We start from the raw sequence: 11,818 nt of genomic DNA on the forward strand, positions 1-11,818 counted from the left end.
ACTAAAAATATTTTTAAAAATCCACGAGCCTTTGTAAGGAAACTAAAAATATTTTTAAAAATCCACGAGCCTTTGTAAGGAAACTAAAAATATTTTTAAAAATCCACAAGCCTTTGTAAGATGCCTAAAAATATGTTTAAAAATCCACGAGCCTTTGTAAGGAAACTAAAAATATTTTTAAAAATCCACGAGCCTTTGTAAGGAAACTAAAAATATTTTTAAAAATCCACGAGCCTTTGTAAGGAAACTAAAAATATTTTTAAAAATCCACGAGCCTTTGTAAGGAAACTAAAAATATTTTTAAAAATCCACGAGCCTTTGTAAGGAAACTAAAAATATTTTTAAAAATCCACGAGCCTTTGTAAGGAAACTAAAAATATTTTTAAAAATCCACAAGCCTTTGTAAGATGCCTAAAAATATGTTTAAAAATCCACGAGCCTTTGTAAGGAAACTAAAAATATTTTTAAAAATCCACGAGCCTTTGTAAGGAAACTAAAAATATTTTTAAAAATCCACGAGCCTTTGTAAGGAAACTAAAAATATTTTTAAAAATCCACGAGCCTTTGTAAGGAAACTAAAAATATTTTTAAAAATCCACGAGCCTTTGTAAGGAAACTAAAAATATTTTTAAAAATCCACGAGCCTTTGTAAGGAAACTAAAAATATTTTTAAAAATCCACGAGCCGTTGTAAGTAGCCTAAAAATATTTTTAAAAATCCACGAGCCTTTGTAAGATGCCTAAAAATATTTTTAAAAATCCACGAGCCTTTGTAAGGAAACTAAAAATATTTTTAAAAATCCACGAGCCTTTGTAAGAAGCCTAAAAATATTTTTAAAAATCCATGAGCCTTTGTAAGGAAACTAAAAATATTTTTAAAAATCCACGAGCCTTTGTAAGGAAACTAAAAATATTTTTAAAAATCCACGAGCCTTTGTAAGGAAACTAAAAATATTTTTAAAAATCCACGAGCCTTTGTAAGTAGCCTAAAAATATTTTTAAAAATCCACTAGCTTTGTAAGGAAACTAAAAATATTTTTAAAAATCCACTAGCCTTTGTAAGGAAACTAAAAATATTTTTAAAAATCCACGAGCCTTTGTAAGAAGCCTAAAAATATTTTTAAAAATCCACGAGCCTTTGTTAGGAAACTAAAAATATTTTTAAAAATCCACGAGCCTTTGTAAGGAAACTAAAACTATTTTTAAAAATCCACGAGCCTTTGTAAGGAAACTAAAAATATTTTTAAAAATCCACGAGCCTTTGTAAGGAAACTAAAAATATTTTTAAAAATCCACGAGCCTTTGTAAGGAAACTAAAAATATTTTTAAAAATCCACGAGCCTTTGTAAGGAAACTAAAAATATTTTTAAAAATCCACGAGCCTTTGTAAGGAAACTAAAAATATTTTTAAAAATCCACGAGCCTTTGTAAGGAAACTAAAAATATTTTTAAAAATCCACGAGCCTTTGTAAGGAAACTAAAAATATTTTTAAAAATCCACGAGCCTTTGTAAGGAAACTAAAAATATTTTTAACAATCCACGAGCCTTTGTAAGAAGCCTAAAAATATTTTTAAAAATTCATGTGCCTTTAATATAACATTTTCCCCAACCTTTTTTAAATAAAAAAAATTGTTTAATTTTTTTTTTTAATAATTAATTTTATATTTCGTTGTTATTTTTTCAATAATTTTTTCTCATATAAATAACTTAAAATTAGTTAACACACACATTAATTAATATTTTATATAAATACGTATACAGTCTAAATTTTATTTTTTGTTGTATTTAAATAAATAATTTAAGTAAATTATGTTAACACACATACACACAAAGATGTGTATATGGTTAACTTGGATTAATCACAGTTTAGGACTATATAAAAATAGAAAAAATTATACAAAAATTCATACAAACATTATTTGGATACACATATGCAATAGGCTACAGAAAATGAGGGGGGGGGGACAATTTGCAAGATCAAGGGGTGGACGCTCAACTAAGGTAAGGCTTAAAAGTGTGAAAAGCTATGAAGATGCTAAACTGGTTATGAGTCAGAATATGAAAATTTCATGGACTCCTTGAAGTTCTAAAAATTTCCGATATAATGGGACCCTGGCATGAATGAATGATTTGGCTTTCTTATGGATGTCTCTATAGCCTATTGCCTTTGGTTAATGATTAAAATTTAAGTTCTATTATCACAGTCTTATGGGAATTTTTCATAATAATTTTTGTTTTCCTAAGTCTTTCAAAAAAAAAATCCTAATGGAAATTATGATTTTTCCAACTTATCACTGGATTTCGACGATGATGATGATGGCAATGATTTTTCCATAGAAGACTGTGTTTGTAGAACTGAGGCTTTTTCATTTACCAAACTAAGGTTAGTCAAACTGTATTGGGGTGGAGGTGTTGTGGTTGTGATATTTCCACCTGACGTCACCAAAGGAGTTATAACAAAAGCTGTGGCAGTTTTGTTGTTGTTGTTATTGGCACTTTCAGCACCACTTAGCAGTGGCATGGAACTTTCTACTGAGGCCATGGCTTCTGCTGAGGGTGTAACTGGATTACTTCCTGATGTTGTTGCCGCTAGATTTTGTGACTTTTCATTTGTATTGAAAACTTCAAAAACACTAGGATGCACAATGAGACATGATTTGGGATTTTTATGCAGCAGCTCCAGGGCAGCTTCATATGAAGGCAAACCGGAAACTAAAGTGTATTCAGGCACAGGATCTTCCATATCCAAGCTGATTTTAACATTATCCTCATCATCACTTTGGGTCATTGTGTGGCGATCTGGAATGGAAAGGAAAGAAACGAAAAAAGATGATCATTAGTAAACATTGTCTGGGAGATGGGAGATAAATTGTTGTTGTTTAATTAAATTGTTTGTTTTTTTTTTTTTTGTTGACTGTTTGAGGTTCCAAGTGTTCGTCTTGGCTTGTTAAATATTTACTCAGATGGTTTGTGTGTTGTCTTAGGAGGGAGTTAAACACCATGTATCTGCTGCTACTCTTTTTCTCTACTTAGATTTCTAGGGGTCTTTGGACTACTCCCTCATGTGACAGCTGTCATTTTTTGGAATATATAAAATGCCGGTTTGTTTTCTTTAAGATTTCCTATTTGCCGGGAAAAATATTCGCCACATTGGTTCGAAATTTTGCTGTTTACCAAGCAACCACACCTAACCTTAATTTTTTTCTGGATTTTTGCTGTTTCACTTTTCTTTGCTATCTGTGATTTTTATAAGCGATTAAAATGCTTTTGATAATTTTATTTTTAAACTAAAACCAAACTTAAAACACGACTCTCTGGACACAAATCAGATCAAAAGATGGACAAGCCTATTGAACAAAAAACAGCTTTAGGGGCCCACTGTATGAAAACGGGACACAAACCAGATTTTAAAAACGTTGACATTCTTGCACATGAAAATAATTACAAAAGACGATATACTCTAGAGATGCTTCATATTATTAACACTCCCACGGACAAAAGAATTAATTATAAAACTGACACAGACCACTGTGCACATATGTATAGAAACATAGTTCATAAGTACCGACAAAAGCTTAGTTGACGTTGACATTAGAAAGACAACAGTCGCTCTTCTTCCATAAATAAATGTAAATAAAATATTTTTGTGTTACATTTGTATTTTATAATTTGTAATAATAAAATTGTGTTTTTAATAATAGATCCCTGAGGATGATTGTCGAAGACAATTGAAATATTGGAAATAAAATTTAATCAAACAAAATAAAACAACAATCTTTTTAATGACCTTCAGCCAAACTATCGCCAAACAAAAATTTTATTAACCAACAAAATTATTATATGTACTAATAAAGAAATTTATGACGGTTGTGCTTGTTCGTAAATTTCGGCAAAGTACCGTTATCAGCCGCAAAAAAGAACAAACGAAATCAGGTTATTATGTTTCGTGAGAGTTCATTTTACGGAAGCTATTTTGCGATCAAAAATTGCGTGTTGTTAGGGGGAGGTGGAGCCGCAGTAGGCGATATCTATGCAAAAAAAAGTAGGGCATGTTATGTACGTAAGCGAGAGGAACTGGCTAGAGATTAGAAAATACCGGAATAAAGTGGTTTTCTTTTCATCAATAATTAAAGGGTGAAACAAATTCGACATTTAGTGATGGCGATACCTTCAATTTAGAAACAACACTAAGCCCTCCTTTGCTTTTAGGCAGTCCCACATTATGAAGAATCTACTGTATATCTATCAGTGATCAGTGCCCCTCTAAAACTGTTTTCCTTTTCATTTTTAAAACAATTTCTTATTTATTTATTTATTTGCCAATTTTTTCCATTCTTCTTTTCCCAACAATACTTCGTAGAACAGTCAGAGACATATTTGTATAAGCATGGCTTGCCATTATAGCCGGCACAACAACCTCTCAATGTCCATAATATACGCTAAATAAAATCTGCACATGTTTGAATTTGGATGGATAGGCGGAGATAACAAGTTTTTTTATTTTTTTTTTAATTTTTTTTATATTAGCCATATTATCATAATGACGAATTAGAAGAACAAGAACATCAACTTGATGATGACGATAATTCTAAGCTTTCACTTCAAGTCATAAACAAAAGCAGCAGATGTATTGTTTAAAAAAGCCCACGGTAGATCTAAATAAATAGGATGGGTCAACGATCCAATTATTACGGATATGAAATCGAAATTGAATTATTTCGATTTAAATGATGCAATAAGGCAAAGTTGTGTTCAGTTTTGTATGCAATTTTTTTTGGAAATTCAAATACCATTAAAAAGTTTTGGGATGTGTTTGCTAGGAACGTTCATAAACATTTCAAACATTTCCAAATTGAACCCTCCTTCATATCGGCAAGTCCAATCTTGAGTAAGCAGAAATGTATTATTCAGAGTTTTTCGAGTTCTGTAAAATGTGAAGACTAACTTTTCGGGGTTTGAACGCAGTAAGTTATATTGCAGGAATTTGTAGAAGCCTTCTAATGAAACTCGACACTGTAGTTTTCAAAATATAATTTGAATTTGGGTTCTATACAGTCTAAAATAAAAAAATTCTAAGTTGTTTTCTTGCAGTCGAAACCCACGTTGGGCGCCAAAACGACTTCTAATGAAACTTAACATTCATTTTTTTATCTAAATTTAAAATTTATTTTGTTTTCCTTTCAACAACCTAAAATAAAGGAATTTGAGTTATTCTTCTTTCAGACGGCGCCCCACGTTGGGCGCCATTGCAATCTCAAGTGAGTTATTATGAGTGATTATTAAGGATGGTATGATTTGTTTCCCCTCTAAATTGGCCAACGCCTTCATATCAGTGACTGCTAATGTAAAAAAGCTGCAATATATTATTGTGGAAGTTTTTTGAGGTTTGTACAATTTTTAATATTTAGATGACGGGATTTGAGTACACAAAATTGTAGTAGAGGAATTTATAGGAAACTTCTAATGAAACTTGACATTGTAGTTTAAGAAGCTTAAATGTGAAAATTGACGTTCATTGACTAAAGTGAACGAATTTTAAGTGATCTACTTTCAGTCAACTCCCACGTTGGGCGCCAGATAGAAATTTTCTTTCTGTTATCGAAATTTAAAATTTACTCTCCGACTTCAAAGCCTAAAATAAATGAATTCTAAATAAATTTTTCTTTAGCCAAGCCCCATGTTGGGCGCCATATCAATCACTATTAAGTTATTAAAAGCTATAATTAAGGATTGTATTATATTTTCCCTCAAAAGAGGTAATGGAGGTATCGGAAAGAGTTATAAATAATCCGGAGCTTTCCACCGGGCCCAGGATTGATCCACTGGTATAAAAAGAAGTTGCTTGGTGATTCATCACTGTGAAGAATGCCATCATTAATAAAGAATTTCATTGTTTTTAATTGGAAATTTTCTTAAAAATTCTTATCCGCTTATCGTCTAAATTGAAGCAATATCAAAGATTTTTAGCTTTTGTCACATTGGGCGCCAAATAAGTGGATGCTGGGTATAAAAAGAAGTTGCTTGGTGATTCATCACTGTGAAGAATGTCATCATTAATAAAGAATTTCATTGTTTTTAATAGAAAAATTTCTTGAAAATTCTTATCGTCTTATCGTCTAAATTGAAGCAATATCAAAGATTTTTCGATTTTCTCACATTGGGCGCCACATAAATGGTGACTGGGTTGAAGAAATCAATTTTAAAGATATAAAGATATTTTCCCTCCACCTCAACTTTGGGTACCAACCATTCATGTTGCCTAAACCTTTTTCCCACACTGGGCGCCAAATAAATAGGTACAGAATGATTAGAAGCGATTAAAAATTAATGGTAAAGGTTTTTTACCTGCACCTCAACGTTGGGCGCCATGCATGCTAACAATATAATATATGAACCATCTGGGCTTCACCCTACCTTCGTCGGTGTTGGCATAGACAAAATAAATGAATTCTAAAACGTCTTCTATTACACCAGTCCCACGTTGGGCGCCAAATAGGCTGCTAATTCTATTTGACATTGTAGTTTTCGAAATATAAAATTTTCTATGAATTTTGTGTTCATCGTATCAAAATAAAGGAATACTAAAGGGCCTAAATTCAGAAGAGCCCCACATTGGGCGCCATATTGAGCTCCAGAGACTTATTAGGAGCTATTATTTATAATTCCTACATTGGTCGCCAAATAAACCGTACTGTATTGAGGGAATCGATTTTAAAGGATCGAGAGATATTTTTTTCTCTACTTCAACGTTGGGCGCCCCGCAGGCCCATCACCTAAACTGTCCCACCACCTAAACTAGAGAAATTCCAATGGATTCTTTCCACATTGAGCGTCAAATAACAAGGTGCAGAATTATTAGAAGCGATTAAAAAAACATTGAAATCATTTTCCCCTCCACCTCAACGTTGGGCGCCAACTAGGGTAAAAAAATAATTTATGAACCATTTGGGCTTTCCCTTAACTTCGTCGGTGGTGACATAGACAAAACAAGATTATGAAAAAACTAGCTAAAGGAAGCTGAAGGACATATTTATGGAAGAAACACTGAAAGGGTGCCATGCAGGCCCATCGCCTAAACTGGTCTATCACCTAAACCAGAGAAATTCCAAAAGATTCTTTCCCCATTAAGCGCCAAATAATAAGATGCAGAATTATTAGAAGCGATCAAAAAAACATTGAAATCATTTTTCTCCTCCACCTTAACGTTGGGCGCCAACTAGGGTAAAAAGTAATTTATGAACCATTTGGGCTTCCCCCTAACTTCGTCGGTGGTGACATAGACAAAACAAAGCTGGGACTTTGGAGTTCTGACAAGATTATGAAAAAACGAGCTAAAGGAAGCTGAAGGTCACTTTTAAAGGTCATTTATGGAAGAAAACCGGAAAGGAGTCTTTAGAGACGAGATAAAGGGAGCCTTGGACAAGTAAGGGAGAACCTGAAACTGAAGACGAGTTAAAGGGAGTTTTTTTTTAGTCGAGCTGACGGGAGTCTTTATAGGCGAACGGAAGGGGGTCTTTATAGATGACCGGAAGGGAGTACAGGGATTTTATTAGATCTCAAGATTTTTTTATCTCAAGAATTATGGACCAGTCTACCTTCGTAATAGGGCTGCGAGGACAACCTGCTGCAGTGAATTGCGAAACTATTTTTCACAAAGGTCCTCTTCAGTCTTACTTTTGCGAAAAATAGTTTCGAAAACAATTGAAATTTTGTGTGGGCGGTAGCCAAAGGAGGTTGCCGATATTTTCCATATTTGAACCTTCCTTATCTTATTAAAATATATCACAAATATTTTAAATGAATTAATTTTGTTGTTAATTTTCTCGTTTAGAGTTAAGCTTGATGATCGGAAATTATTTGCAAGTGAAAAAGGAAAGCCAAGGACTCGAACCAAATTACACCAAATTACGTTACCTGGTTTTACTGGTGGTAAAGCATATCTTCGGACGTATCGACTATGTAGTGGCTTCTCTGTCCTAGAACTTTTCGTTTTTCAAATGCAAATGTGTTTTATACATTTACGCGGATATTTGGCCGCTGAAATGTATTTTCTTCACGACAAACGCTTTTTTGCGCTGCCTTTGAGAAGCCACTACATAGTCGATACGTCCGAAGATCTGCTTTACCACCAGTGAAAACAGGTAACGTAATTTGGGTTCCAGTCCTTAGCTTTCCTTTTTCACTTGCAAATAATTTCCGATCATCAAGCTTAACTCTAAACGAGAAAATTAATAAAAAAAAAATCATTAAAAATGATCTTCGCCCTAAAAGGCAAAATTTCAAAAAAAAAATAATTTTTTTATTCCAAAAATTATTTTGCCAAAGAAATTCGAAATCAATATTATTGTCATAAAACGCTTATAAGAAACTCATAGGAAATAAGTTTGTAATTTTTAATGATTTTTTTTTGTCTCTAATATTAATTTCGAAAATTTCATTCTTTTGGAAAATGTTAAAATACCTAACCTCAAAATATTTCCTAAAAATTTAATTTGTTCAAAAAATTTAATTTGTTCAAAAACTTTTACAATTTCTTTTGTTATTATTTAATCTTTTTTCAAATTCACAAAATTATATGGAGAAAATTTCCCTTTCCACCGAGTTGCTTACAACCATTTTCGCTCTGTTTCCCCTAAAATCCCCAAATTTTTGGTTTCTTTTGTTTTTGAAAATTTCTCACGCTTTATAAAAATAAATTTTCTTCTTTACAAAATGTTAGACCACATTTCATTGTTTGCAGCACCGGTATTATTATTTATGTTGTTGCTGTTGTGGTTGTTGTTGCACATCGTACAACAAAGCACTTGTAACTCCAGTTTTCAGTATTTCTTGGTGTTGTTGTTGCTATTATTTTTTAATTTATTATTTCTGTTTTCATAATTTTGTTGTATTTTTTTCTGTAAACTCACTGGCTGCCTACCTTCAAAAGCTAAAGCTTGAAGAGAGAAAAAATTTCTAATTGTTTTTGTGGTAATTTCACTTCCGTTTTTGGTTAGCTGGGTAATGGCTTTGGGCCAAGTTCGCGCTCACAAAAAAAAAAACACTTTTCAAAACTGACAAATCACTCACATCATTTGACAGACAGCAAAACAACAACATTTCTTCTTCACTTAGGAATTAAATATGCACATAAAGAAAATAGTTGTTACTTATATGCAAAACTGACGGACGTGGGGAGAATTTGAAATAGTTTTGCAAACCTCTAAACAGTTAAAAAAAATTCTATGCAAATTTTAAAATTTTTTTCAAACTTTTTGCCCATACTTACAATTTCTTTTCCAAACACGAAACTGATGATACAGGAAACAGGAACAGAAACAAAAGACCATGGATATCAATATCAGTATCAGGACAATGCCAATCCACACCTCATTCATAAATTGGTCATATTCAACTTGTTTTTGTAGCTCCTCATAGGGTGTATCCATGTGGTCAATAATGACATGATGCGGAGACAAATTGGAAAAATCCATATTCTCGGGATTTATAATGGGAGAAGATGATTCGGCCGAGGATGATGGTAGTGCCAGTGATGACGTTTGCAGTTGTATGGATTGGATCAGAGAGGCACCCAATTTGCTAAGAAAATCACTGGTTGAGGTAATTTGATGCGGCGAATCCAAACTGGTGATGGTGGGTGTTGAACTCAATGTTATGGCATTCGTTGTTGCTGTCGTCGCCAGATGATCCGAGTGACTGTTTTCCAAAATGTGCTGGGCTTCTTTATCGAATTGCAGATCGTAATTCAATGAGCGTATTATTCTTTCCATGTTGCCTTTTTTATAATATTTTTTCTTTCTTATTTATTTTTGTTGTTGGTTTTTTATTGTGGTTGATGACTGATTTTTTTATTTGCTTCTTTTTCTTGGTTACTTTTTTTTAATATCTTTATCTTGTCTTTTGACTTTCACTGGGGTATTTTTTTTTTTATTTTTTCTGAACTTTAGTTATCTTTTTTTTTGTTGTTGCTGGTACTTTTGTGTATTTGCGAATATAATTGTATTTTTTTTTTTGTTATAATATTTCACTTCTCTTGGCGGCTTTTCATAAGACAACGTAAAGATCGTATGAAACGTAACAAAAACGTAAATATTTTCTTTTTACTTTTGGGACTTGGCGAGCCGTTGAACTAGTCACACGTCTTAAGCCTCTTAATTCTCGTCGTAAACTAAAATGTGCGGCACAACGGCCCAGCGGCATAACCAAATCAACAACATGAAATGATCATAATGTGGAGAGAGAGTAGGAAATACTGAGAGAGAAATTTACTCAATTTGAGAGTGCCAAGTTGTTTGTAAAAGATTAAACAAACATTTACTCTCACGGCAGCTATGGTTACCTGGTTTTCTTTACTGAGGCAACACGTTAAGAAACCTCATTCCACTCACAATGGCATGAATGTTAACGCTAAAGATCTTTCACAAGCCAACTGACATGACCAACGATCATTTGATGCCTGGTTACGCTCCAGCTAACATCTTCACTTCACTTCAGCATGGTCTCCGTTTCCTAAGTCAGAAATACTTGCCCATTAAAAAAAACCGAAATAAAACTCTCCCTTATTTCTTCCTCTTCTAAGTCATGCCTGGGAAACCATGAAATTCAGCTAATGCCTACACACATCATGCCCCTTAATAGGCATAAAGGAAAACATAGACAATTTGCTTCAGATCGTGTAGGATCATTTCTCACGCACATGTTCCACACAATAGCTGTAGGAGTTTTTGAAATTTCTTCATAGCCATCATTCCATCTCCTTCCCTCTCGCTCTCTCCCTGCCTTAAGGCATCATTTTTCTTCACTCTTCCAAAGATCTCCAATTACAAAACGATCCTTTCTTCATTTTTTTCTTCTATTGTCCTTTTATGCTTCAGTGCAGAAAAATTGTTGGGTTATGTTCAGCATATGTCCTTAATTGTCTAGGGTCTTTTGTTAAAGAGAGGAGTTTGTTTTGTTGCCTTCTTTTCAATTTTCTTAATATTTTATTTCTTTCCCTTGTCTTCCAATTGTCGCTGGACAATGGTATTTAATTGAGCGCAGAATCTTTTTTTCCTATTGTCCTCCACAATATTTCATTCTTTGGGGAGGCCTGTAACCCTCGCATGGTTTTTAAATTTCTCTTTTGTTTTCTGGTATTCTTTTGATGGCATTTAAATCGTTTGCCAAGAAAATTTGCATTTAATTGAAATCCTCATGGACAGGACAATGCAAATTTTTGTGCAGACTTTGATCCTGCCAAAAAGGGTGGAATTTTTCTTCCAGGAATCTAAGACGATTTAATTTAAATGACCATGACGATGCAAATCATGATTTACATTTGAGGTACATCAATATCCTAATGAAGTCAAATGAGGCTATGCACACAAATAACCATGTCCAAGATAATATGTATGTATGCAATTTAATTTGTATCCTGCCCTCAAGCGATCAGCTGTATTTGATTATAATCAGAATTGGATGAATATGAGAGGCACAGCTGCATATGCGCATCATATTTGAATGTAAGCCTCGGTTCAAACTGGAGCGATTTCATTGAAAAAAGTTCACTACATAAATTTTATGATTTTATTTGACTACGGAACACGATCTATTATTACTCATGTTACTCATGTTACTATAGTGTGGACCAGGACTAAAGAAGGCAATTTTTTCCAATGGACTCGATTTCACCCAATATTTCTCAGATCTTTATATTTGTATCTGGACCTATGTTGGGCGCCAAATGTAAGCCGATTTCTTCCATACTTTTCGAATTGTATTTTTGTACCCGATCAAAGACCCGATACGGATTCCAAATAGAGAAAATGTTACGGCGTAA

General features: G+C 33.2%; 1 protein-coding gene across 1 annotated transcript; it reads right to left on the minus strand.

The window, feature by feature from the left end:
• Positions 1–1,672: 1,672 nt before the first annotated feature.
• Positions 1,673–10,174, minus strand: comm2. Its single transcript, XM_073987174.1, has 2 exons — positions 9,269–10,174; positions 1,673–2,799 (listed from the first exon to the last, which is right to left on the minus strand). The coding sequence occupies exons 1-2, from the start codon at positions 9,768–9,770 to the stop codon at positions 2,273–2,275; spliced, it is 1,029 nt and encodes a 342-aa protein (XP_073843275.1). The 5' UTR covers positions 9,771–10,174; the 3' UTR covers positions 1,673–2,272.
• Positions 10,175–11,818: the final 1,644 nt, after the last annotated feature.

This window comes from Musca autumnalis, unplaced genomic scaffold (genome assembly GCF_047663935.1).
Source record: "Musca autumnalis isolate F117 unplaced genomic scaffold, ASM4766393v1 scaffold_4, whole genome shotgun sequence".
NCBI classification, from domain to species: Eukaryota; Metazoa; Arthropoda; class Insecta; order Diptera; family Muscidae; genus Musca; species Musca autumnalis.